We start from the raw sequence: 27,360 nt of genomic DNA on the forward strand, positions 1-27,360 counted from the left end.
GTGGGGCTCCCAGCCAGAGAGTGCCCAGGGCAGGGCAGGAGGGGTTTGCCTTGGAGGGAACATGCCTGGCTGTGAGCTCAGCTCAGCTGTGGCTACCAGAGTTGTCAGAACCCGGGACATTCCTCTGGCTGCCCTGGAGGACTCCAGACCCTGGCAGGGGGACTCAGAGACCTTGGCACAGAGTCACAAACACCTGTGCCTTCGATTTTAGCCCATGGAGAAAAACAATTACCAACTTTGTGTGAGGAGTTACAAACCAGAAGGGTTTGAGCAGAATGGCAGTGAATTTGTCACAGGGTGAAAAAGTAGAATTTTGGGGATTTAGAATGCGGGTTCAGGAGGCAAGATGGAGGAATCTGGGCATATCCAGCCTTTTTCCTTCTTCTTCTTGGCCTCCATCTTCTGCTGTGAAAGTGACGCTTCTGGATTGGTTTAGAGTAGAGACAGACTGTCTAACATAGGTAGATTCCAGGTATTGGAATCTCTGGTGGTCAGAGGGACCCCAAGGTGTGTCAGAGCCCCTCTTCCCAGCCTGGCAGTGGAAGAAGGAGTCAGGACTCTTCTGTTCTCCTTCTCAAGGTTGTTTATTTTTCTGTTATTTATAAAATTCTTTCTCTGCCTGCTGAGGTCCGTTCAGCAGGTCAGACAGAGCCACACTGCCCACCCCGGGGCGGTGTTATCTTTTTATACTAAAAACAACTACGTGTACAATATTTACAGTTACTTTCCAATACCTATCATCTACGTTAGACAGTGAGCTTCTACTCTAAACCAATCTAAAAGTGCCAACATCACAGCAGAAGATGGAGGCCAAGAAGAAGAAGGAAGAAGGACAGGGTACATCAAAATTCCTCCATCTTGGGATCCTGAGCCCTCATTCTAAAAACCCCAAAAATCTATTTTTCACCCCGTGACAAACTAACTATTATTCTACTTAATAATTGTAATTCCTCATATAAAGGTGGTAATTTGCTCCATGGGTCAGAATCAAAGGCACAGGTGTCCTGGGCTCTGTGCCAAGGTCTCTGAGCCCCTGGCAGGGGTTGGAGCCATCCAGGACAGCCAGAGGAATTTCCTGGGTTCCAACAGATAGGTATTGGAAAATTATGGTAAATAAAATACACATGGTTCTTGGTATAAAAAGCTAACACCACCCCAAGGGTGGTCACTGTGCCACAACCCAGCCTGCTGGACAGATCTCAGCAGGTCAGAGAAAGAATGGAATAGATAAGAGAAAATAAATAACCTTGAGAAGCAGAGCTGAGGAATCCTGACTTCTTTTGTTGTGAAGCTGGGAAAAAAGAGACTTTCTAATACCTCAGGGGTCATCTCAACCACAGAAACCTGAGAGGAGTGAGGAATAAAAACACCACAGGGGGGACTTTGACAGCAGTGGAGACTCCCAAATTTCACAACTATCCTGTATGAGAAGCCAGGAGGGTTAAAGGGGATGGGGGATTTGTCACCGAGCTGTATCTGAACACCAGGACCTGCTCTGAGCCCTGCACACACAGAACTTTGGGGGTTATCCCCACAGTGTGAGTGCCTCTGATTCCCATTCCCAAACACAGAACTTTGGGGGTTATCCCCACAGTGTGAGTGCCTCTGTGATTCCCATTCCCAAACACAGAATTTTGGGGGGTTATCCCCACAGTGTGAGTGCCTCTGTGGTTCCCATTCCCAAACACAGAATTTTGGGGATTATCCCCACAGTGTGAGTGCCTCTGTGGCTCTCATTTCCAAACACAGAATTTTGGGGATTATCCCCACAGTGTGAGTGCCTCTGTGATTCCCATTCCCAAATACAGAACTTTGTGGGGTGATTCCCATTCCCAAACACAGATCTTTGTGGGGTTATCCCACAGTGTGAGTGCCTCTGTGGCGCCCATTTCCCAGTTGCACACCCCACACCTCCAGCCCGTCCTGCTGGGGCTGCCAGCTGCTCCCCAGCTCTGAAGGCACATGAGAAGGAGCCCTTTTCTGCAGAGAGCACAAGCAGGAGCCCTCAGAGTGGAAAAGCTCTCTTGCAGGCTTCAAAGGATGCCTGCAGCTCTGCCTTAGGCACTGGAGGAGTCTGTAGCTGTGCAGTTCAACTTCACGTGGGGATAGTTTTTCCTCCTTTTCTCCTGGTGAACCAGGTCTGTTTGACACCACACTTATTTTTAGTAATTAGCTGGTTTAGCTTTTTAGTAATTAGCTGGTTTGGGCTTTTCATTGCAGGGCACTCACACAATACTACCTGGGGGTTGTCCAAAATTATTTTATTTTTAATTTGACCATGGATCCTTTGAATCAAATTATTTCGTCAGAATCAAATCTACAATAACATCCACCCAGAACAGTCTCTTGTATTTTTAATTTTTAGGCTGCTTTCCTCTCACTATCAGAATTATGCAGGAAAAAATAGGTCTGAGTTTGGACTTTCTACTGAGAACTCTTTTTCCCCCTAATCTTATACAGAAATAGGTCACTTGCTATCAGCATTTGCACAGAAGTTCAGATTTGTTAGTGCAGAAACCTTGAAGACATGATTGAAGCAACAGAGCTTGATTAAGAAATGTTTGTATCAGGAGTAATTCAAAGCTCCTGTTTGTATCAGGAGTAATTCAAAGTGTGTCTAAAGTTCACCTAAATGACAGCTGACCAAACAACAAACATCTTTGTTTTGTCACAGCCCCCAACACTTAATTTGAAGAAAGTGTTTTCATCCCATGAAATTGGTGCTTTATACCTAGCTTTCTTAAATATATTTTTTAAATTTAGATCAGTTTTGACAAAAATCTGAACATTTCACTCTGTTTTTAACTCCTTTACCAAGCTGGAGCTGCTGCCTAAACTTCACTGGAAGCCTTTTATCCTCCTAGGCTATACCTGGCCATTTTTCTAGTGGCTAAACTCCACTTGCCAAGCCCTAAACCACTTATTTTGAATGATGTGGCTGGAAACAGCCTCTTTGTGTGGCATCTCCTGCCACACTGGAATAGCCAGAGTTTACAGGGGGCAGATGTAAGGCTGAGCCTTTTCCTCCCTCGGTATTTTTGCAGTGTATTTTTGCAGCGTGAGGCAGCAATGTGCTATTTCCCCCATCCTACAGATTATATTTATGACTTGCTCTGTATCACAGAGGATATTTGAGTTCAAATACTCCATGGTGTGCCCAAATATTCCTTGAAGGTGTGGTGATACTCTGTATTTTTAACCAGCCTTCAAAAGATTCAGATCCTTTTGCCAGGAGGTTCAAAGTGGCCGTTTCAATAGAAGCTTCATGATTCAAGTAAATATTTTAGAATTGTTATTAACAGGCTGTTCTGTGAAATTCGGGGATATTGGTGTTCCCTACTGGCCTGCAGAGCTGGGATGCAGATTTAAGAGTGCTCTGGGCTGCCTTTGAGCCCTGAGCCAGCTCTGCATATAAAACAATCCCAAAATAAGCATACACTATTTTAGAAAAGGTGACATCAATTTCACTGCACACACACAGGCACAGAAATAGCTCCTGGAGCTGGCTGACCCTGCCTGTAACAAAATACCAGACTCTGCTGACCAGCCAGTGAAAACATAACATCCTTAGCCTCCTGACCCCCCTTTAAAATTAACTTTGAAACATTTTGTTGATCTATAAAAGAATAACAGAGCATCTAGCACCTATGAGTTATTGATCTCTCTACTAAAATTAGGCCCCTCTAACCCAGTGGTTAATATAACACTGAGATAACTCATTGCCAGGTAATCCCAGGGTCTGGGGGGACCCTCCCTGCTTTGCCTGCAGTGGGTATTAACCACTAATCAATCTACAAAATGACAATAAACAATTATGAAAAAAAAAAACCAGAATAGAAAAACCTACAGATCCCTCTATGAAAAATAAATCTCCAAAGCCTGGTACTCCTGTGAAAACATAGCACTGGCAACCTGCTGACCCAGTCAGGAAAGTGTTTAAAAATTCACATAACTCCTGTGTAATGTGCCCTTTCCCCAAGGCTGTAATTCCAGGCTGGAGGAGCTACCTCATAACTTGGGCAAATCAACTTTTCCTGCTGCAATATTACATGCCATCTGTCATGCCCTCTGATGACCCACAAGTAATTTAAAGAAATTAAATGTCTGTATTTTGGAGTTTCTTCCATTACCAAAATCTCCCCTGTCCTCCTCCATCCCCACCATTCTCAGCGCTGAAATTAAGATTACTCACCTGCAAGAATTAATCCCTCTATAAACTTTGTAAAACTCCAAATCCTCTGCCTGGAATTGGGCCCTGAAAAATTTTTGGGGGGGGGGGGGGTGGAAAGAGCAGCCAGTTTTGGATTAATTAAAATTTGGATGTTAAAACCCTTCTGAATTTGCACAGTGCCTTCAGCAGGCCAGGGGTGCAGGGGAGAATATCAAATAGAATGTCTGTACAGATAGAATGTCTGTACAAATATAATATCTGTACAAAACTGATTCATACAGGAGCCAACATCTGAAAGTGGAAAACTGTCATTTCAAATCATCAGGAAATTGAATTAGCACACAGCTGGAGATTAGCTGTCATTTAGGAAGATACAATCAGGGCTTGAAAGGCAAGATATGAATTGTCTTCCTTCAAATTATCTCAAGGAGTGTAGGAAAAAAGGTGTTTCCATTAAAACCAGGCATTTAGAGAACTCAGATATGCACTGAGCTCGTCAGACTTCATTTAGTTTTCTTTCTAAAGAGCAAATTGCAGTTTGCCTCAACAAAAATAACGAGCTGCACCTCAGGATCATTAGGTACTTTATCATAAACAGCTTTTTTTTCCATCCCCAGTTCCACAAATTCACTGTGACTGGGTGTTAGGTCTTCTTGTTACTTCTCCTTTGCACAGCGCTTCAAAACAGAGGGGCTGGATCAGGTGGGTCTTGTCTCTTTTGGGCTTAACTGCCTTTTAACTTCTGAACTGAGCTTAAAATCCCCTTAAAAAGTGAAGTTTCTGTGTGGCCTTGCATCCCTTGTGGTCAGCTGCAGGTTATTGCTCTGTCACCCTCACTGTCCCCTCCTCTCTCTCACCTCCAGGTGCTCAGTGCTGGTTTTATTCCTCTTCCAGTGCCCCTATTCCCATATTTCAGCCTCCTGGGAATGACCACAAAGGGCAGCTCTACAGGTTGCAGCAGCTCTAGCTGAACCGTGGGGAGAAATTTGTGGGTTGAATTAACCCCCTTCCTTTGGTCCCCATGCCAAGTGACACTGGTGGAGAGCACATCCTTCAGGGCAGGAGCCACCTCTGTGCCTTCTTCATGGAAAAGATTGAAGCCTTGTGCTGTGAAATGAAATGAAATGAAATGAAATGAAATGAAATGAATAAAATAAAATAAAATAAAATAAAATAATGCCAAAATCAGGTACAGAACACAGCTCATGGAGATTGAGCGCGCTCCAGGCTCTCAGCTTCACAGCCTCACTATCCCATTATCCTCCTGAATTCTGATCCCATTCTGCAAGCCAAGGCAAAAGCAGAAATCCCTTAACCTCAAGATTTGCAGATCCTAACACAACAGGGTGTTGTGTGGTTGTGAGGGTCCCCAGGACGAGGTGAGAGATGAGAATTTGACTCTAGGTTCTTAGAAGGTTGATATATTATATTATATTATATTATATTATATTATATTATATTATATTATTTTCTAAAACTATACTAAAGAAAGAGAAAGGAGACATTAGAAGGGTGGACAAGAATGAATAAATGAATAATAAAAACACGTGACAGACGCAGAGAGTCCGACACAGCTGGACTGGGATTGGTCATTAATTAAAAACAATTAATATGTTTGGATAGACAATCTCCAGGCCACATTCCAGAAGAGCAAAACATGGAGAAGCTGAAGCTTCTCAGCTTCTCAGGAGAAAAATCCTGGCAAAGGGACTTCTCAGAAAATCTCATGGTGACAACAGGTCTCTGAACTTGGTGAGGGTCCCTAGAGCCTGCTGCTTTTCTGCAGCTCATCATTTAATAAAAGCTGCCTACACCCACCCTTTCTTTTGCTTCCAGAAGCATTTGGAGAAACCAATGGCTTCTGTAACTTTTCCCCCTTTTTTTTTTCTTTCTTTTGGCCAACAGTCTTTTGGGAGAACAGAGATAACAAAGCAGATTTTCTCCAGGATCATGACCCAGAGCTGATCAGAGCAGGGGAACGGGGAGCAGTGGAGGAGGAGATCAGAGTGCAGGTGAGCTTACAATAGCAAGAGGACACTGCTCACGTGCATTACCTGGGGAGATTTTTCTCCAGCTGCAAGAACTGGCCCTGGCACAGCCCTTCCCTCCCTCCAGAGTCCCTGCTGCCTGTTCTGTGCTTGTTCAGCTGAGCAGAAAGCTGAGGAAGGTCCCTCTGTGTTTGTCTTGGGCAGGTCGATGAAGTGATGCAGGAGAAGCTGCTGAGAGTCAAAGAGGCTGTGGATGGAGAGACAGGTCCAGGTCAGGTCAAAGCTGTCAAAGAGAAGGTAAGAGCAGCAAGGTGGGGAATTGAGGGGCAGCCTCAATTACATCAGTGCAAACCTCAGGGACAAACATCAAAATGTCCCCCCATAACATTTACTGAATCTCACGTCAGGAACATCTGAAAATCTCTTCACCTGTGGCTATTTCCAGGGCCTTCTCCATTAGCTTTTGCTCTTTAACTTGTATAAATATTGCTTAGGGCAAGTTGGGCTGTTCCAGAGATAAATCACTACAATGTAGTTCAGATTTTCACCTTCCCGAAATCCTTGGATGCAGTCAAACAGCAAAATGGAAGCAATCCCTCTCTTTAGCCTGACCAGTTCAGATTTATAGTTTTCCAAGGAAAACAGGGATCTGGAGGCCAGTGAGTTTTCCAGCTGCTGGCTGTTTTCCTCCTGAATAAGGGCTGGTTATTATGTTTCAAAACCATACACCCAAAAAATTTCCTCTGAATGTTTTGATGTAACCTTTCATTTGTCTGTAACACCACATAGATCACACACAGCCAGGTACTCATTATGTTACTACATCCTCTTGAAGGGTTTGGGAATTTGCAATTAAGCCAAGTTTATTTAGGCATAAAAAATAGGTTAAACCCTCCCCAAAACACAGCACATGTCATGTTCACATCTAGTTTTACAGCATTATCATATGAAGAATTCCACAGCTTGTGGTTCTCTAAAATTCCTTACCAAAGCATTTAAATGAGAGATCATGTCAGTGTAAAATCACTCAGAGCTTACAGCCCACCACTCAATCAGCAGATCCACTTAAAACCCTCAGGGCAAATAGCCAGCCCTAATCTCATGCTGTATTTCATTTCTGTAATACCCTTTAGCATGCAAATACTTGCTGTTGCTCTACTTCTACTCAAATTATCTTTAAAAATGCTCTTTCACCTGACAAACCTCCAGGGACAATCTAATAAGAAAAGACTGGGGCAGCTCTGAAAGCTGATCCCAACTGGATTCCTAAATCTGCTTCAAAAATAAGGGGGGGCTTAAGACAGACAGACAAAATATTGCAACAATCTCCCCCAAGTTTTCATGGGCAGCCACATTTAGATCAGCTGGTCAGTGCCCTGCTGCAAAATGTCCCACTGGAATTACAGAGCTTTATCTTAGGGCTGGGTTGGGTTTGGTTTTTTCCCTTCAATGTACTGTTGGAATAGCTTAGGGTGGAGGGAGATTATTTAACTTTTATCTTCCCAAGTTGTGCCAGTAGCCTAAAAGAATGAGGCAGGGAAAGAAGCACTAATTAGATAATAGAAATTCCTTAAAGATTTCATCTAAAATAACCCCACCCAAGCCAAAACAGTTCTATTTGAGGAAAGGTGCAGTTTAAGTCAAAACACATCTTGCCTGTGCAAAACCATTTAAAATGTCCATTCAGCATTGGCAAAGGCTTTTTCCAATTAGTGTTTGCATAAATATCTCAGCCATGAACCAGACCAGTGCATACCTGTGCACACAGACTGCAGATCTGCTTCAGGATAACCTGCTCTAGATAATAAGAATAATATGAGCTGGAAAGTTTTGGAAATAGCTCATTAATTTATTATTCAGCAAAAAAAAAATCTCTAGTTTTTCAAGCAACATTTGAGGTCCCATATGTCTCCCCTCAGCTATGCAGCACAAAATAACAGGTTCAGGTTCTCATTGTAGCCAGGAGTGTGGCTGAGTTCAGTGTGAAACATCCCCCTGCCAAAAAACAAAGGGGATTTTCTGCATTCTCAGGAGAATTCAACATTCTTCAGAGGAATCAGACCTTCTCCTGCACTCTGGCAGTGGGCAAGGGGCAATGAAAGGGGAATTTCTTCAGGAGAGCTTTTACAGGTGGAATTTTGTGTCTGGAGACCATTATCCCAAATTCCTGATGCCACATTTGGCCATTCTCTCTGTTTTAGGGAGCGATTTCTTCTGCTCTCTTTGTCAGGGAATAATCCCTACCAGAGGTTCTGTGCCTTCCCAAGCCTTAAGATGAGTAGCTCTCAACTCAGAAAAATTCTGTCAAATCTGTATTAAAACCAAAAAAATCTGCCTGACCCACAGAACCAATCTGAGTTTTAAAGTTCCTTTTGTGGGGAATACAGCAAAGACATTTTGGAACTGGAATCTGAAGGGAAATTTCAGTGTTCCAGACATCTCAGGTCTTAGATTTAAGAAAAACAATATATAACATCTCCAGGCCTAGCCAGAGCCACTCCTTTATTTCCATAAGTTCTTTATCAGTGATTCCCAAACCTTCAAATACCACTTACTGCTAAAAACTGACTCTTAACCCTACCAAGAACTGCTCTTAGAGCTCCTGAAGATAAGAGGAGTTTCTTTGGAGTGCCTTCCATTACCAAAATACCCCATCCTCCTCCATCCCCACCATTCTCAGTGCTGAAATTAAGATTACTTGCCTGCAAGAGCTATTCTCTCTATAAACTTTGTGAAACTACAAATCCTCCATTTGGCAGCTGTGTGGAAGAACAAACTTGGGTGAAAAAAATTGTTGTTCTCATGACAAGTGGGTCTCCAGAGCAGCAGACTGATGTGGAAATAGCAAAATTAATTAGATTGCAGCTAATAGTCAATAAAGCACAGTGCTGTTACTGGAGTCACTGATCCTGTGTGTGGTGGTGTTCACAGGGGTCCCAGGATGAGGGAAGAGATGAGAATCTTGACTCCATGTTTCAGAAGGCTGATTTATTATTTTATGATATATTAAAAGAAAATGAGATATTAAAACTATACTAAAAGAAGAGAAGAAAGGACTTCGTCAGAAGGCTAGCAAAGAAAGGAATGGAATGATAATAAAATCTTATGACTAACCAGAGTCCCAACACAGCTGGACCTGTGATTGGTCATCAAGTAGAAACAACTCACATGGACCAATCAAAAATGCACCTGTTGCATTCCACAGCCGCAGATAATTGTTGTTTTTCTTTTCCTCTGAGGCTTCTCAGCTTCTCAGGAGAAAAAATCCTGTCAAAAAGGATTTTTCATAAAATATGTCTGTGAGACCTGTGCCTGTTTCCAAGCTGGAAGCTTCCCACCCCCAGGGATGGAGCAGAGTGCCCTGTTTGAGACATACTTTGCTTTCCTCTGATTCTTCCAGAGAGCTCCTGGTCCCATGACTGTCACAGCAAAGGGGATGGGGACACAACAGGAACAAAGGAATTGGGTCAGCTCTGCTCTCAACTGCATTTTCCTTCTCTTGGCACAGTGGCAGCTCATCCCCTGCCCAGGCAGGATCACCAGCTGGGACTGGGAGCACTGGGAAAGGCGAGGCTGAGGAGGGGCTGGCAGGGAGATGTCCTGTGAGGGAGGAACATGGCAGGCACTGATCTGGAAGTTACATTTAAGAGCTTATCAGAGCTCTTTCTCCCAAGCCCATTGTGCTGCTTTTCCTGCTCTGCTCCCCCAAGGATTTATTGCTGATCCCCAGTGCAGGTAAAGCACTGCATTGGAAATGAACACACCCACACAGACACAAAGGCATGGCCAGAATTCAGGGGAAAAAAAAAAAAAAAGACACAGAACAACCCAGGAAAGGGGGACTTGAGAACCTAAGTGTGGAAAACTTGCTTCTGACAGCTTTGGAGGTTCCTTTTTGGTGAAACTGGGCAGAAGCAAGAAAACCACAAGTGGCTGTGACAGAAATACTGACAAGAGGTATAAATATATCTGTAAATATAACTATATCTATAAATATAAATTATTTATATATAATAATATATAATTATTTATTGATATAATAATATATCAATATATAATAATATATTGATATAAATAATATATTTATATATTATAATAATTATTTCTATATGTAATAATATATAATTATAAAATATAAACATTCTGTTTACATATAAATATAAATTAATATATTATGATTGTTATAAAATAAAATAAATATATAATAATTATATACCATTATAATATAAATGTAGATATGTGTATAAGTATAAATTTATATATATTATATAAATACTATATGTTTATATGTACATATATATGAAAATAAATATATATATATAGATTATATATATATATATATAAATGGAGGCCAGGAGAGAAGCTAGGTGAGAACTGAAGAAAGGCTGGGTTTGAAGGCTCTGATTCGCAAGCCCTGCTGGATTTCCTGTAACTGCTGCACCCAGAGCCCTCAGCCAGCTGTAGGAGCTGTCACCTCTTTGGGTCCTAAATCCAGCAGGGATGGCAGAGCAGAGTCCCTCATTCAGCAAGTTAATGAATCAGTGGGAGCATCTTTGTCTGAGCATTTTGCAGTGCCAGAAGCTGCTTGTTTTATCTCAGCACTGCCAGAACAGACTTCTCAACCCAGGCCCAGTGCAGAGCTGCACTTGCTCAACCTCCCATCTTAAACATCTCCCTTGATCCAAGGAATCCCCTAAAAAACTGCATCAGCTGCTGCTGTTTCCCTTAAACCACAGGAGCACTTCCCTCCTGTCCCTGTTCCCCAAGGGAACCTACAAGACCCACTTGTTACAACAAGGGACAAGTTTTACTATGATATTTTCTGAAAAATCCTCTTTGCCCAGGATTTTCTCCTTTGAAGCTGAGAAGCCTCAGAGAGGAATCAATGAAACCCCAGTAATTATCTGATTGCTGCTCCTGTGTTTGCTGCTTGGGAATGTGGCTTGGACATTGTTTACCAACAGGTGAATGTTTGATTGGTTCCATGGGAATTGTTATTAATTAATGACCAATCACTGTCAGCTGTGTTGAGGCTCTGAGGAGAGACACGAGTTTTTATTATTTCATTCTTGTTAAGCTTTCTCTTTCTTTAGTACAGTTTTAGTATAGCATTCTTTAATACAATATCATAAAATAATAACTCAGCCTTCTGAGAACATGGAGTCAGATTCTCATCTCTCACCTCCTCCTGGGAACCTCACAAACACCACAGACAAGGAGGAATGGCTTCCAACTGAGAGTGGGTTTAGATGGGATATTGGGAAGGAATTGCTCCCTGTGAGGGTGGGCAGGCCCTGGCACAGGGTGCCCAGAGCAGCTGTGGCTGCCCCTGGATCCCTGGCAGTGCCCAAGGCCAGGTTGGATGGGGCTTGGAACACCCTGGGATGGTGGAAGGTGTCCCTGCCCATGGCAAGGGTGGAACTGGGTGATTTTCCAAACCAGCCATGCCATGATTCCTGTGGTGGCCATAGCTGCAGCCAGAACTGTGAGATCACAGCCAAAGGGTGTCACAGATCCTCCAGTTTCCTCCATTCCCCTCAGGGACACATTTGGACAGCCTCTCCCTCCTGCTGCCATCCCAGCAGCAGCCAGGGCTCTGGAATTGGGTCTGAAATCAGGTTGTTGTCTGCTCCAGCCCCTGAGCTGCCCAAAACGTTTTGCTGGGTGGGAGCAGGCACCCCCTGGGCACAGGACAGAGCCCCGTGTCCCTGGCAGCTGGCACCTGGTACAGCTCACCCTGTGGGGTCAGCAAAGCAGGAAATCACCCAGTCAGGGCATGGTGCACAGGAGCTCAGCTGGCACTTGAGGCAGAGCAGCCAGACATTCCCATTCTAAATGAGCAGCGTGTTCACATCCATTAAACATTATCATTTCCTAAATAAAATCAGTTCCCAGCAAGACATTTTGGAGACAAGCCATTGTCTACAATTCATATTTGCTCTTATCACATCTCAGCCTGTGCCAAATTCCCCACAAGTGCTGTTGTTAATTAGGAAAACACATTTTTCCTCCACACAGTTCATTTTTGTTTTGCTCTGGAGTTACTTTATTGGTGAAGCTGCCTTGAGGACAATACCAGTTGGCCAATAAATTCAACATATGCTTCGTGTCTTTACATAGGTTGAAACGAGCTTTTCTTCCCAGTCAGACACAAATATATGTAATTTCTGGCTTGTTGGAAGAGAAGTTAAAAAGACAAAACAGGAGGAACAGCAAAAATAAACCAGTGACAGCCTCAATATTTCCACAGTTGTTAAAACAGCATGGCATGTGCTTTCTTCTTCCCATTCCTTTTCTTCAAAACAAAATCCCCCTGGCACATTTGGATGAATATTTGCTGCCAAACTTATTTATGTAAAGAAACCCAAGGTTTAGTTCTCCAAATACAGAATTGTTTGCTTTATCCTAACCCAAACCATCTCCTTTTCTCAGTAGCTGATCCATGTAGTGCTGGGCTTAGGCTGCATTTTCCTCTGCATTATCTTTGTGGCATCACAAACAGGAACAGGTGATTGAACCACAGGTTTCTCACATTGTGTCTATCTTGAAAAACCTGAAATTGATGTATTCCTGAAGGCTGCTGATCCATTCTGTGAAAAAGCCCAGCATTTTCCAGATAATTGGATAGGATTTTTTTTAAACTCAACAACACAGCCTCCAGAGCTCTGCAGAAGTATTCACTCTTATAAAAAAGGCAAAGTAAATGACTGTATTCCCAGGAAAGTGAACATAAACTTTTGGAAAGAATAAGCTGTCTTGTTCAACTAAGCATTTAAGCACGTGCTTAAATTTAAGCTGTTGGAGAAATCCCCTGGTGCCCCAAGGTTTCTGTGTAAACAGCTCCACTGGAGCAATGCTGAGGTGCTTTAAGGAGCTCAGACACCAGTGGTGGGCACTAACATGTATTAATGATGCCCTCTCCACACTACTAATTATCCCTAACCATATTTATGGCTCCTGAGCTGTAATTAATGGAGGGCCTTGACAAGCCTGAGTCACATCTTCCTTATTTATGTTTGCCAGGAGTTTTTTTTGGTAAGGTGTAAAGAAATGAGGCACACGAGTCAAAATCTTTCTGTGGTGAAATCGTGATGAAAAGATGAAAAGAGCAGGTTGTGTTTTTCTGACCTCTTCCAGCTTCTTCCCTGAGGCATTAGGGAGGAGAAGGATGTCCAGTGGTTATGAGGGTAGCCAGCGTCTCAGGAGCTTTTCCCCTCAGTATATATATACTTAATATATATACTTAAGTATATATATATAGATAGATAGATAGATAGATAGATAGATAGATATAGATATATACTTAATATATATATATGCTTAATATATATACTTAAGTATATATATTAAGTATATATATATACTTAATATTTATAAGTAATATATATTAAGTAAATATATATTTACTTAAACATATATTAAGTAAATGTGTATTTACTTAATATATATTAAGTAAATATATATTTACTTAATATATATCTGTTTTTTAAAAATATATAAACAGTCTCTGGAGCAGCTACTTGGACCCCACACCCTTTTCCTTCCTGCTTCCTTCTTAAGCAAGGGCCATGTCTCCCCTCAGCCACAGAAGTGGGTTCCAGAAAAATCATGGAATGAGAATCACTCAACTGGAAAAGGTCTCTGAGAGATCAAAGTCCAGCCCTTAACCTGCCCTGCCAAGGCCACCACTAAACCATGTCCCCAGGTGCCACATCCACACAGCTTTTAAATTCCTTCAGGGCTGGGGCTTCCGCCTCTGTCCTGGACAGCTGTGCCAATTAAAAAAAAAAAAAAAGTTTAATATCCAAGCAAAAGGAAGGAGAGAAGCTTCTTCCCTCGGAGCAAAGTGACCCTGGGATGCTTTGCTATGTAGCAGTGGCGCTGCTGGTTAAGGACATGGTTTTTCCCTTTGGGCTACATTCATACACTGAAACATTGGCTGTTCTGGCCCTCACTTGGCTTCAGTACATCCAAAAATATTTATCTGTTCTAAATTCACTAACTCCTGCTTGCTTGTGTGGTCCTCAGGTAAGCAAGGCAGCTGTGAAGAAAAAGGTATCTGAGCTGGAGAAAGATCTGACTCCTGGCAGGTAAGGAGAACCTCTCTGCATTACATCTCCAGTATCAGCCTTGGTTTTCCTCACCTTCACCACAAACACAAGTTCAAATCCCCATTGTGCTGTCACACAGCAGCAGGAGCAGTCCATGCCCTGCAGGCAGGTGAACTGCAGTGGGCAGAGCTCAGCACATGCAGCATTTCAGCAGGAGATGGGCCCTGGGTGCCTCTTCCCCCTCTCTGCAGGTGCAGAAGCACCTGGCTGCTTTGGTGGCTCTCAGGTTTTCCATCCCAATAAGTGAGGCTGCAGACAGTCCCCAAATCCCCTCATGGCTGAGCTGTGGTGTACATGCCATAAATCAGTCCCATGGATCAATCAGAGTCTTGGCAGACCTGGCCTCCTCTTGTGGACCCTTGCTCTTTGAAGCACTCTTATTTTATTTGGAGGATCTGAGAGGATTTCTCCTTCTGCCCTGCCATTTTCAATGAGTGATGTGTTCCCTGAAAAGCCAGCCATTTTTCACCTGTACACATCACCACAGGGAGCAGCTGATCCAGGAGCAGGGCTGGAGAACAGCACAGTGCCAAACACAATCAGTGAAATTCACCCCACAAACCCATTTGTGCAAGAACAGCCAGAGCTGGACTCCATCATTTGGGTGCTGGCATCACACAACCAGCCAATGATCTCTTTACCTGCTTTAAAATATATTTTAAAAATTAAAAAAACACCTCCAAGCAAATATTTAAAATCCATGTCTCATGGATTCTAACAGAGCAGGACCTCTCCTACAGAACAGTGCCAAAATCTGATATATTCCCTGCTTTTAAAACTGTTCTTGCACTTATCTGCTTCTTTAGATATAAACTTACCATGCAGCCAGCTGAAAACATGAACTTTTTAGTAGCTGGCTTTTTATCTGGCATTTTGGCTCCCTGCTTTGCTCTTCCCTGATGAGCATTTCAGAAATAACCCAGAGAGGGGCTGAATAACAGATTCAAAATGTCCCTTTTGGCCCAGTGAAGGGGGCACAGGGGGCTCCAGCCAGCACAGACTGGTCACATCCCCCTCCCCTAGAGGGGACATGCATCATTTAACTGGCACAGTAAAAATAATAAACCAGGAAAAGTGGAAGTCCTGCTCCCACCAGAGCTGCCAGGTTAGTCCCATTCCAACTTCTGCCTGGTTTATGATGCATTCCCAACATAAAACCACTGAGGATGAAAGCAAGAGTCAGAGCAGCAAAATCAACCTTGTTGAAGGTGCATTAAATTTTGGATTTGCTTATTGCTGCTCCTACATTAATTGTGCCACTAAGACTGCATAAACATAAAACTCCTCAGCTGAAATGGAAAAAAAGGCTGCAGACCTCAAATTATACCTGGAGGTTTATTAGCCAGCTGAGAGGCACTATTAAATATATTTATTGTAGCCAGGCCAGGACATCCCAATTAAGATAGGTGAGAAAGACAGAATAATTGAGGGGAAAGAATGTGAAAAGTGTGGAAAAACACTGAGAGATCTAAAAAGACTAAAATCAATATTGTTTATGCTGTCAATACACTGAGAATTTCCGACAGGTTTATTCAGTTTTCATCATCCTGGAAGCAGTATTACTCTATAAAACCAAGGGCCAGAAATGTCCTTGAAATTAATACTTAGAATTCCAAAAGAAAGCATAGAGAGGATCCACATCAATAGAAAACCACACACAAATTTAAGTGGTTTAACTCCTTCATTATTGAGATCTACTTCCAGCCACTAATGGAGATAGGGAGAAACTTCCACTGGGGAACTTTTCCCCATTTGATGGAATCCCAAACTGGTTTGGGTTGGAGGAGACCCCAAAGCCTATCCAGTGCCACCCCTGCCATGGGCAGGGACACCTCCCACTGTCCCAGGCTGCTCCAAGCCCTGTCCAGCCTGGCCTTGGACACCTCCAGGGATGGGGCAACACTTCCACTTCCAATGCCCCTCTGACCACAACCCTGCAAGTGGTGGATCTGAGCAAAGCATTCCCAGTGTGTTCCCAGAGAGATGAGGCTGTCTGTTGCCAACACAATAAATTCCAAGAAGAATTAATGAATTAGTACTAATTGGAGAGCTGGGTGAACAGGTATAGTAGTGTTAGGATTGCCATTATTGTATAATTTAAAAATAATTTCCCAGTAATTGATATTAATGAATGAGTCTATTACACAAGTCATAACTGATCTGGCATCACCTGAAATGGGTAAATGGAGTCAGCAGGAGAGGGGGACCCAGCCTGGGAGGGAGGGAAAGACATTGCTCAGCACAAGACAGAAGCTGTGTTTATTGATTTCACACTGATGGCACTAATCATGCACCTCTGAGCCACAGAGGGCATTTATAAAGCTGGGCAAACAAATAACTCCCAGGCTGGCTCAGTTCTGAGAGCACTGAGCCTTTTCTGACCATTGCTGAGTGATGTCTCTTGCCTGCAGGAGCATTGATTCCCTGTACCAGCAGCTTGCAGAAGAGAGATTGCTCATCCAAGTCAAGAATGTGAATCTCTCTGACTACATGGGTAAAGTACCCCTTTCAGAGAAAATGTAGTATTTGATCAGACCTCCAGCCATTCCATCTTCACTGACCCTTATTTTCAGTCAGGACTGAGTTCAGGTCACTGCACTTTGAATATCTAAGGCCAGGTATGCAAATCAAGGCTGCTCAGGAGCTTTCACTTCTGCTACTGAAGGCAGGACCTGTTTGCAGAGCTGGTGTTTGACTCCAGGCAGCAACAGCAGTATCCTTGAAGGGTTGTGGATGTCACAGCCACTCTGAGGTGGAACCACAACACCCTTTAAGGAGCCCTTGCCAGGCAGTGGCAAGACAGTGCCAGTCTAACAGAGCAGAGGTCATAATCCATAATGCAGAATATTTCCCAGAGAGCAGCAAAAATTGTACCTTCAGCTTTTGTTGTCTTTTGTAAAGGCTCAGCCCCTTCCCTGCACCTCCCTGACTGCCCATGAACTTTGAGCAGTGCTTTGAGGCATATCTGGCCCTTCATGTGAGAAATGCCTAGTTCTGCATTTCACACTCCTCTTGTCTGGTTTCTGTTAGCTGCAACTGCAGCCAGACCTGCTTATCTGTGCTCTACAGAGAAAAAGAAGGGGTAAAAACCCCAAACCTCACATTTGCAAACTTTAAAGGTGTCTAACACCATGCCCACAAACATATGGTGACGCACAGTGAAATCACAGCATCTTAACAGCAAAAAAACCCCCAAGATTCAGGTATTTCAAAGGCCATGGTTTGGATTTGCAGCTATCCAGAAGCAGAAGTGCTACAGGCTGATAGTACAAGGCCAAGGCAGAAAAGACAAATTCTCTCCTATCACCCGAAATGCCATGTTTATATAAACTCTCAGAAGCACCAGTTCAGCCTGCAGAGCCTCTGCCCACCCCTCTGAAGAGCTGTGAATTCTCTCAGTTAAGTGTCCCATCCACTTCATGCTCATTAAAGACCACCAAGTAAAGGAAGATTTCCATTCTTCCTTTGTTCTCCCAACCCATCAAGGTCACTTTTGTCCAACAAACATTCCCCCACCACAAATGCTTTTAAAACAGCACATCTCCAACCATTTTTTGAAATCCAGAAAAAGTCTTTTGAAGATTCCACGGACACAGAGAAAGAAGCCTTCATCTGCTCAGCCTTCCATGGCTGGAGCCTAAGGAAGGTCACTTCCAGTTCCTGGGGAAAGGACAAAGAGTAGAACTGTGCTACACAGCCAGTAAAGGCACTGAAATGTCCCCCCTCTATGACAAACTGACATCACTGAACTAATTTTCTTGGTGACCTTATCTAAATTAGTCAGAGAATATCCACTGTGATTTATGTGCAGTTGCAATTAAACCCTTTGATGCCTTCTAATTAAATCTGTGAAGATTAATTCCTATCCCGTTCTTTTGATTTCTCCTTAAATAAAAGATAAAACCTGAAATTAATTTTATTCTTCAGAGGGGAGGGGGCAGTTGCACCAGGCCTTGTCTGCCTTTTTGCCCCCAAATTATGCCTCCACTTTTGCTCTTAACCACTGCTAATTTGCCTCTGCTCCAGAGGCCTCTTGCCCTCTGCCTTTTTATCTCCAGTAAAACATAATATATTATTATTTTTCAATAATAATCACCATAATCACATGTAATTTATACTAAAAATAATCACTGTCTGCATCACAACTGCTTTTCCTGCTTGTGGCCCATCCTCCTGTATCTTTGTTCTCCAACATTGCTTGCAGATGGGCTTTGACAGGGCAAGCAGTGTGATTGTAGCCCTGCAACCAGAGCCAAGGCAAGATTAAATCCTTTCAGCTCGTGTCAGGGATTTTTAGTTTCCTTGGGTTGTTTTCTGGAGGTTTTTTTGAACAAAAGAGGGGAAAAAAGAAGAGGTGAACTGCAAAGCAGAGGGCCCCACCAAATGAGGTGACGCAGCGAGGAGCTGAGATGGGACCCAGCCAGGGAAAAGCTTGTTAAAATAGCTTTTCCCCCTTTTTGAAATCCTTCTGAGAGCTCATGGTTCACTGGGATTCTAGCCCTGCAAAATCCCAATTTCAGGAATGCTTTGCCAGCAGTGTGATTTATGGCACTGCTAATGATTCTTCTCCACAAAGTTCCTTTCAAAGGTTACTGCAAACCGTCTGCTCTCTGCTGAACGACTTCCACAGCCTGCTCAGCTCCAATTTCCCTCTGCACTTCACCTTTCTCAGGGCCACATTCCACCAGAAGGTTGCCCAGCCTGCGTCCCTGAGCCTGGCTCTGCTGAATGTGTGCCCCAGCCCCGTGCTGTGGCAGCTCCCCATTCCCTGAGTGATGCTTTCTGCAATGACGCTGGCACATTTGCTGAGCTCCTGCTTCCTCCTCACAGGCTACTACGACTGTCTGGGGACCCTGCTTCGTGAGACAGGGGCCCAGCCCATGCCCTCCATCCCAGAAGTCAGGCAGCTCGTGGCACTCTATGGAATATTGCCCTTGGGTAAGAGCACACCAGAGGGCAGAGCACTCTGAGCCTTTGCTTCCTGCCAGAACCTGCATTTTACTGCCTTTGACAGGGTTGATTAGTGGCAATCTGAAGCATTTTGCAGTCTAATTGTTTTTCAATGAAGCCTTCAGAGTGAGGGCTGGATCCCTTGAACAGTGCATGCCCTCCCCAGCCCATCTCTGCCTGCATGGCAACAGTTTGTGAATGGCAGCACATCAAGGGAAACCACTTGGGAAAGATAATGGCTCAAACAAGCTCCAGTGATCAAAATTAATCAAGTTAAGGCAAGGGCTAAGGTTGCAATTTACCTTTTACAAGCTGGCTAATGTTACTGGTGCTGCAGAGTACAATCGTTGGAGGAATCAGTCTGGATACATTTTGTACACCACAGAAAACACTTTAAATGCCCGTGCAGTTTTAATGCCAGGCTTAGCCAATATCTAGCAAGGCTTTGCTGGGTCAGGTTGTTTGCTTTTAATGTAAAATCTATCCCATTTTTCACTTGGGAATGGCCTTGTGCCGAACTCCAGTGATTGCAAGAAGTGCCTGTCTCGGGGGTCTTTATCAAAACCTTGTTTGTGTCCCTTTCCACTCCTGATTGGATTTTCCAGCTTCAATACTTCACTTGCCTCCTTTTCCATTCCTGAATGGAATTTCAGTGGGTCTCAGGGAGATTTTAACTCCTCCAGGCTGCATCAGTGTCTGCTCATCCCCCTTAGAGGGCAAAATCACCAACATCTGCCTGCCTCCCACCCTGGAACACAGAGCAAGCACAGAATTTCTGTTTTCCCCTCCTCCCAAAGTGCTCAGGTTATTCTCTCCTCAGCCTGGATGGGGCTCTTCCCACCTGGAGCAACACCCTCAGCTGGTTTGGGGTAAGGCTGAAGGTCTGACTGCAGTCAGCTGAGATTGCTAAGCAGTTATCCCTGTCTGCACAATGTGTTTCACTTATCCCCAGACTCCTCCAAAGCTGTGTTTTGACACCATCTGATCTAGGAAAACCAAGCCCTGAGACACCCCTTAATCAAGAGAGCCCATAAATTTTCTGCCATTCATACAATTGGCAAAAATTCTAGGGAGAGGAGACCCTGGACTAGTTAAACAAACAAAAGGTACTTGCAAGAGCAGTTTGAAAAATGCCTTTGAGTAACAAAAGCCATTACATGAGCCAAAAAAAAAAAAAAAAAGGTTCAGGAATGGTTTCACCTATGGGGTGATCTGTTACGGATGACATTTCACTTAATTGGTCTCCAAACTAGTTCATCATGAGATAATTGTGTATCACAGAAGTGAAAGTTTTTCTCAAAATAGCCACCTGATGGCAAGGAAAGCCCCAGCTTAAATGGCATTAAGAAAATTACAAGCAGCTGAAAGGAGAGAGAATAGTAGAAGCCATACTTCATTTTTAACACAGAGGAGTCTGCTGCTCCCCTCCTAATAAATCTTTGTGCAATAGTAATGGATTGCTGTGGAATGACCAAAAATTAATAAAGCCTGGGTGGCTGACAACTTCCTACACCCTGCACCGTGCTGGAATAATGGCATTTGTCTCTGTGCTCAGTTCCCTGCCATCTATTTGGGATGTTAAACCATTAGGACACAGATAACCACCCTGATTGGATTTGTTTTAAATAGCAGCCATCCCCATTAAGCCAGAGGGCTGCTCCAGGCTGAGGCAAAGGCTCCCTCTGCAGCCCATCAGTTTTGGGGCCAGTTTCACTCCCACAATCTGGTGGACACCAGGCTGAGAGACCTCCAGATGCTGTGGATGCTCCCAGAGATTTTCAAACACATTTAAACAGCACCACTGTTGACACAGGACATATTTAGGCATTCAGGCAAAAAGGGCATGGACAAAACATTTGACATTTCCTGCTATTTCCACCTCTGGAGGTTCCCCTGTCCCCAGTTCATGTGGTGGCAGCTGCAGGGAAGACAAGTTCCATCCCCATCAACCACCTAAACCTGTCTGTGCTTGTGTTTTCCCAAGGTGAGGCTTTCCCAGGTGATGGATCATATTTGTCACAGCCAGAGTGAATTTACCTAGAGCAGCCATGGAGACAGAGTGGGAATGCTGAGCAGGCACAGCAACCCTGGCACTCACATTTCCTCTACTCCCAAAATCATTCTTTTAGCTCACAGGGGTTTAAAAGTGAAGTTTTCCCACCAGGAGGTACAAACAAGGGTGGGTGAGTCTTGTTCCAAAAAGAAATGTTAAATCTGCTGGGCTCTCAGCTCAGGTTATGCAGAATTGAACTCAAGAGCACTCATGCCATAGGAAGGAAACAATTAATTCATGTTATCAATTATTTATGGTGAATAAAAAAAGGAGGAATCATTCCATTATCTTTATGGCAGATTTAAATGAAAGCAATAATAATGCCTTATGACTTTTTACAGGTTCCCAAACTGTCCATGAGAATGCTCCTCTGGTGAAATCCCTGTTGCTGGCAGGACCTGCTGGTGTTGGAAAGAAAATGTTGGTCCATGCCATCTGCACAGAAGCAGGAGCCAACCTCTTCAGCCTCACTCCTTCCAACACTGTGAATTATTCAGGCAAGGAAGGCCTCATCATGTTGCTTCACATGATTCTCAAGGTGGGCAATTCTCCACAAAGGTGGCCCAGTTCTTTTGTGGGACAAACAGGGAATGGTAGTTCCTCCATAACAAGCAACATACACAGCTTGGGCAAAGCTCCTTAGCCCAATTTGGAGTTCCTTCCCTGCCTTCAAGTGTTCAGGAGGAATTTCTTGGTGGAAAGGGCTGCCCAGGGAGTGGTGGGTCCAAGGAACAACTGGACGTGGCACTCAGTGCTCTGCACTAATTGAAAGGTGGTGATAAGTCAAAGGTTGGGCTTGATTTTAGAGGTCTTTTCCAACCAAAATGGTTCTGTGATTCTGTGAAACCACTTGTTGACAGCCAGTGTGTGCAGCTCTGCAGAGGATTTAATGCCCCAGGAGAAATCACTGGGACCAGCCATATTTTTCACATTAAGATTTATGGGAGCTTTGTGTTACCTTGAATATGAAAAGCAGCACAGATAAAGAAAATTCTGTTCTCTGTTTATGTGCACATCAGCCAGGAATGCTTGCCATGCAGCATTTAATCAAATGCTAGGCTGGGGGTGGTCAGAAATTTCCTCTCTGGGGCTGTTGCTGGACAAGAGCTCTCTCCCCTATATTGCTCTCTGTTTACCTATCAGCAAGGTCTTCAAAAGAAGGAATCCTAGTTCAGGATTACAGGAACAGAAGTGTATGAGAAGTCTGGAAATGAAAGCAGGCATATGAACTGTGAAGAACACAGCCCAAACCCTCCTCCTAAAAAAAAAAAAAATTAAAAAATACACTATCCTGGCAAGATTTCTTCCAGATTTTAAATGCTCAGTATTTCTGCTCTGCATGGGAGCTGGTAAACATTTCCAGACCAAAAAAAAAATTAGGAAAAAGCCAAAGGGAATATTTTTCCAGTGCCAGTGGTCTACTAAAATTGGCCTTGCTGGGGATTTATCAGCTGTATTTCATGGAATCCAGTGTTGGAGCAGGTTTTGTGACAGGTGAACAAAGCCACCCCTGAGGAGGTGGTGCCAAGGGAGGGGTGGCAGTGCTGTGATCACACACCTGTGGTGCCGTGGCACTGGCACTGGGCCTGGCACTCCCTGGCACGATTCAGAGCCATGATCCTGAGCTAGCAATCCCTCCTCTCTGCACATTTCACCTTTCTGCACTCCATGTCTCTGCCCTCACCCATGGCAAAGCTCAGCTCTGGCTGCAGGCCAGAGCACAAGGGCTTTGGGCACAGGAGAAATGAAGGAAGCCTTTGTACCCCTGGACAGGGTTCCAGCTGAAGATAGCAAGGGATTTTTTTGGATACTTGCATATAAATATTATGAACAATAAGAGGAGCATGCATAAGATGTGTATTTATACACTTTAATAAGAATATACACACACATCGTGTATTCATGTGTGCTGCAGGTACATTCAAACCCTGCATTTTCCCACATTAATTACAAATAACTGGAAACACTTCTCCAACTCCTTCCTCAAAACCATGGGGAGCACTCCAAGCTTATTTCTCTCTACTCAAACTCTTGCAAAGGACAGTGACACTTCAGGGAGCCCCTGTGAGTTCCTGGGATGGAGTTGCTCACAATCCCATGGAATCAGGGCTCTCCAGCGCTGTTGTGTTTCCCCAGTTTGAGGCCTTCCCAGGTGATGGATCATATTTGTCATAGCCCAGGATGAATTTACCTGCAGCAGCCATGGAGACAGAGTGGGAATGTGTTGTTGGTTGGGGGTTATGTACAAATCACAAACAGGATGGGATTGCTAGGAACGTGTTTTGAGTTGTTTTATTTTTTAGCATCAGTTTTATTACATGGTTATGACAATGGGAAGATGCCATCAGCATACATTTCAGGCAGCAGACTAAGAACTTACTGTTACAACTTATTTTAAAAGTTGTTTGACTAATCACATAAAGTAAAAGCATATTGACAGTAGTTTTATGCAATCACTATAAGCACACCTCTTACAACTTTCCCAAAACCCTCTAATTTTATAAATTCTCACAGGAATGTCGAGCAGGCACAGCAAAGCAGGCACAGCATCCCTGGCATCCTTGCTTACCAAAAGGTGACTTGTTCCAGCTGCAGCACTGCTGCAAGCCCTGCTGCTTGAACAGCACAGGGTTTCTCTTTCCTGGGTGTTCAGTCCTTCCCTGTCAGGGTGGGCAGAGCAGCTGTGGCTGCCCCTGCATCCCTGGAAGTGTCCCAGGTCAGGTTGGATGGAGCCTGGAGCACCCTGGGACAGTGGAAGGTGTCCCTGCCAGGGCAGGGGTGGCAGTGTATGGGATTTAAGGTCCCTTCCCACCCAAACCAGTCTGGCCTGTCCTAGCAGCATCCAAATCCACTGTGCTCCATTTGCATTCCCAGTTCCTGTGGTGGTCTCAGCTCTCCCCTCACCTGCTGTCCCCATGGCTGAGCATTTCATCTCAGAGCCTGTAGGTTCTCAGAGCCAGGCTGGAAACAATCCTGCCCCCACAGAATTTCCACCTCCTTATTCCTGACAATGCCAAATGTGCCTCATTCCCCCTCTCTCTGCTCCAGTCCAGCAGCACTAACTCAGCCAAATACCTGCCTGTACCAGCAGGAATATAGCAAACACCTTAAAATAATCAATTATTCCCTGTTATTGGGCATTTATGAGACCACAACTGGACTGCCCAGTTAAAACAGGCCTTGACAAGCAGCTCCAGAGGAGAGCTGTGGAGATAAGGGGCAGGAGTGTGAGACACATCTGGAGAAATCCGGCTGTTTGGGGTTAAAATAAAGCTGGAGTGAGAGGGAGTTTGGCTGCTGTTTTCAGGGTTTTCATGGGATAACACAGAGAACAGAGTCAGACTTTGCCCAGAGTGCACAGAGGTGGGACAAGAAGAAATGGGCACAAGTAGCAACAAGGAAAATTGTTTGCGTATTAAGGAGAAAGTTTTATGAGGAGCTAAAGGACAAGGAATCTCCTATATCCTGCAGGAATTTACTGCTACCCAAGCTGAAAAAAAGCAACACACATTCAAAACAAATTCCTTGACAAGAGAAAGCTGAGCACTGGTAACTGCCCTCCCCAAAAAAGTTCATTTTTCACCATGGTACAAAAATCTGGTTATTTGGTTAATGTAAGACTACACTGGACAGTGGCACATGTGGCAGACAAACCATGGAAGTCGTTGGTAGCTTGCAGCTGATATTTTATATTTACTATTCCCAGCTCTCAGTCTTACCTGACCCATCACAGCACCCCCCATCTGAGGGCCCTGTGTGCAGAGATCACTGAAAATGCCCCAAATCTCCCTAATCAGACACTTCTGGGCAGCTTTTTTTGGAAACAGCAACTGTTGTCAAGGCAGCTCTGTACTCCAGCTTCCCAGAAGTGCCTTTATGGAGAGTTAGTGAAGCAAAATGCAGACCTGGCACTGCAAGTTGTGAGTGAAGGACAAGGAAACATGACAGCTCTTTGCCTATTAAATTCTGATCCACACAACCAGGATTTAGTAAATAAGGATTTATGGTGCTCTGTGGGATAGGTGAAGTCACCTCACACTTTTGATTACCTGTCCTGTGTGCAAACAAATAAGTTTCTGCAATGAATGGAAACTCTGGAGAGCATAAAATGACCATGAGGAAACTTTCCTTCCATGACTGAAGTGTTGGCTGCTGGCACTTGTTTGGTGGGAGACGCCCTAAACAAGTGAATAGGATTGGGAGGAAAATGAAACTTTAATTTGTTTCAGATGCAAAAGCAAAATTCTTTCACCCCCCCCGCTTTTCTGAGGGAGGGGACTCACAGGAGACACAGCAGCCCTGATCCAAGAGAGGCTCGAGTGTGACTCCAGGCAGGCATTTTAATGTCATCCAGAGGAAATGACTTCTCATACCAGAGCAGAAACACCAATGTTTCAATCTGCCTGTTCAGAGATGGAAGGGAGGTGGATATTGAATAGGGAAACAATTGAAAGAGGCTGCAAACACAAAGCTGAGCAAATCCTGCCAGGGCAGCTCTGCTTCACAGCAAAAAGGGGAGGATCTGTGTCCACCAGAGAAGCACTTCCCAGAAATCCCCCCCAAAACAAAACTCACCAATGTAATATCATGTAACTATTTCAATGTAATGAAATATTATTTATTTAATATTTCAAAATTAATTATTTTTGTTTTAATGTGTAATATTATATGTATAATATAATATATTGCATAATATATAATATTTTATATATTATAGTAAATATATATTATGCATTGTAATATAATACAATAATAATGTAATATTTCACAACAATTTAGTGAAATGTTATTTACGTAATATTTTAATAGTAAATATTTATTTCTAATGTGTAATATTATAATATAATAATATGTATAATATTATCTATGTTATATAATATCTATTATAATAATTATATATTATACATTATAATAAAATACAATGACAATGTAATAGTATGTAACAATTTAATTAAATATTACTAATTTAATATTTCAATATTAAATCTTATTTATTTCTAATGTGTAATATTATAATACAATATTATATTATCATATTATTATATTATATTATATCATTATATATAATATAATGTTATATTATTTTATATAATATAATATAATAATATTATATATCATGTAATGTTATATCCTATAATAATTATATCATTTACATTATAATATAATACAATAATAATGTAATATTACATAACAATTTAATGAAATATTATTTATTTAATATTTCAATATTAAATCATTTATTTCTATGTAATATTACATAACAATTAATGAACTATTATTTATTTAATATTTCAATATTGACTGAAATATTCCACACTGGAATATTCCAGTTAAGCCCCATTTCCCAGCCTAAGCTGCCAGCTTGTGCCAATTGGCTCTCCAATGTCCCCATAAAATCCAGGAAAGATGCAAGGAGGGGCAGGGAAGGAGGCATGGAAGCAAAATCAGACCTAGAAAGGAGCAAGGGCAAAGGGGAGAATGCACAGCTCAGTGACACAAAAGCCAAGGTAGTTCAGAGGTTTAGCTGAAGGCAATAAAAATGCCAAGCAGGGGGTTAATCACTGGCAGAGAGACCCATCCTCTCTCCAGGACACAGAGCTCATTGTGCCCCGAGCCACACCTGGGGAAACCTCCTCAGAGCAGCTCTGGCCAGGCTGAAATGTTGGGGAGAGGTGGCCAGGAGGAAATGCCAGCAGGGGAGCTGTGTGTGTGTGTCAGCAACTTGATGTGTGCAGTGCAGGGCCACAGAGATTAATATTGTCCAGAAATATTTCAGCACCATCAGTGCTGGGGGACTCTTATCAGCCTCTTTGGGTCTGCTCTTTAGCAACTCAGAGGTGACTGCACAAGTGTTACACCCAAAAAAGGGACGTGATGCAGTTTATTTAGATTTAATGATATAACTCCAGCATTTAGAGGCAACAGAATTTTGAAGTCTGCCATTAATTTATTTTTTTCCCACTGATTCACGTTCATTTGTTCATAAGCACTGCTGTATTGTCAGCCAGACCATTGTTCTGGCAGGTTCAGGAGCTTGTCCTGCTACACTGACAGAATTCTGTGTGTGTTTAGCATTTCCATGCCACA

The 27,360-nt window shown here is 43.2% G+C and overlaps 1 protein-coding gene across 1 annotated transcript in view; it reads left to right on the forward strand.

The window, feature by feature from the left end:
- IQCA1 (IQ motif containing with AAA domain 1) overlaps window positions 1-27,360 on the forward strand; it is a 108,178-nt gene that overhangs the window by 65,496 nt on the left and 15,322 nt on the right. The window contains exons 10-15 of the mRNA XM_054277702.1: window positions 6,077-6,183; window positions 6,364-6,456; window positions 14,188-14,249; window positions 16,682-16,764; window positions 19,101-19,208; window positions 21,615-21,811. Of these exons, the coding sequence (XP_054133677.1) occupies window positions 6,077-6,183; window positions 6,364-6,456; window positions 14,188-14,249; window positions 16,682-16,764; window positions 19,101-19,208; window positions 21,615-21,811 (650 nt within the window). The remainder of the gene's footprint in view (window positions 1-6,076; window positions 6,184-6,363; window positions 6,457-14,187; window positions 14,250-16,681; window positions 16,765-19,100; window positions 19,209-21,614; window positions 21,812-27,360) is intronic.

The sequence above is a fragment of the Melozone crissalis genome, unplaced genomic scaffold, assembly GCF_028551555.1.
Source record: "Melozone crissalis strain CALT ecotype California unplaced genomic scaffold, PUWL_Pcris_2 ptg000023l_1, whole genome shotgun sequence".
Classification (NCBI taxonomy): domain Eukaryota; kingdom Metazoa; phylum Chordata; class Aves; order Passeriformes; family Passerellidae; genus Melozone; species Melozone crissalis.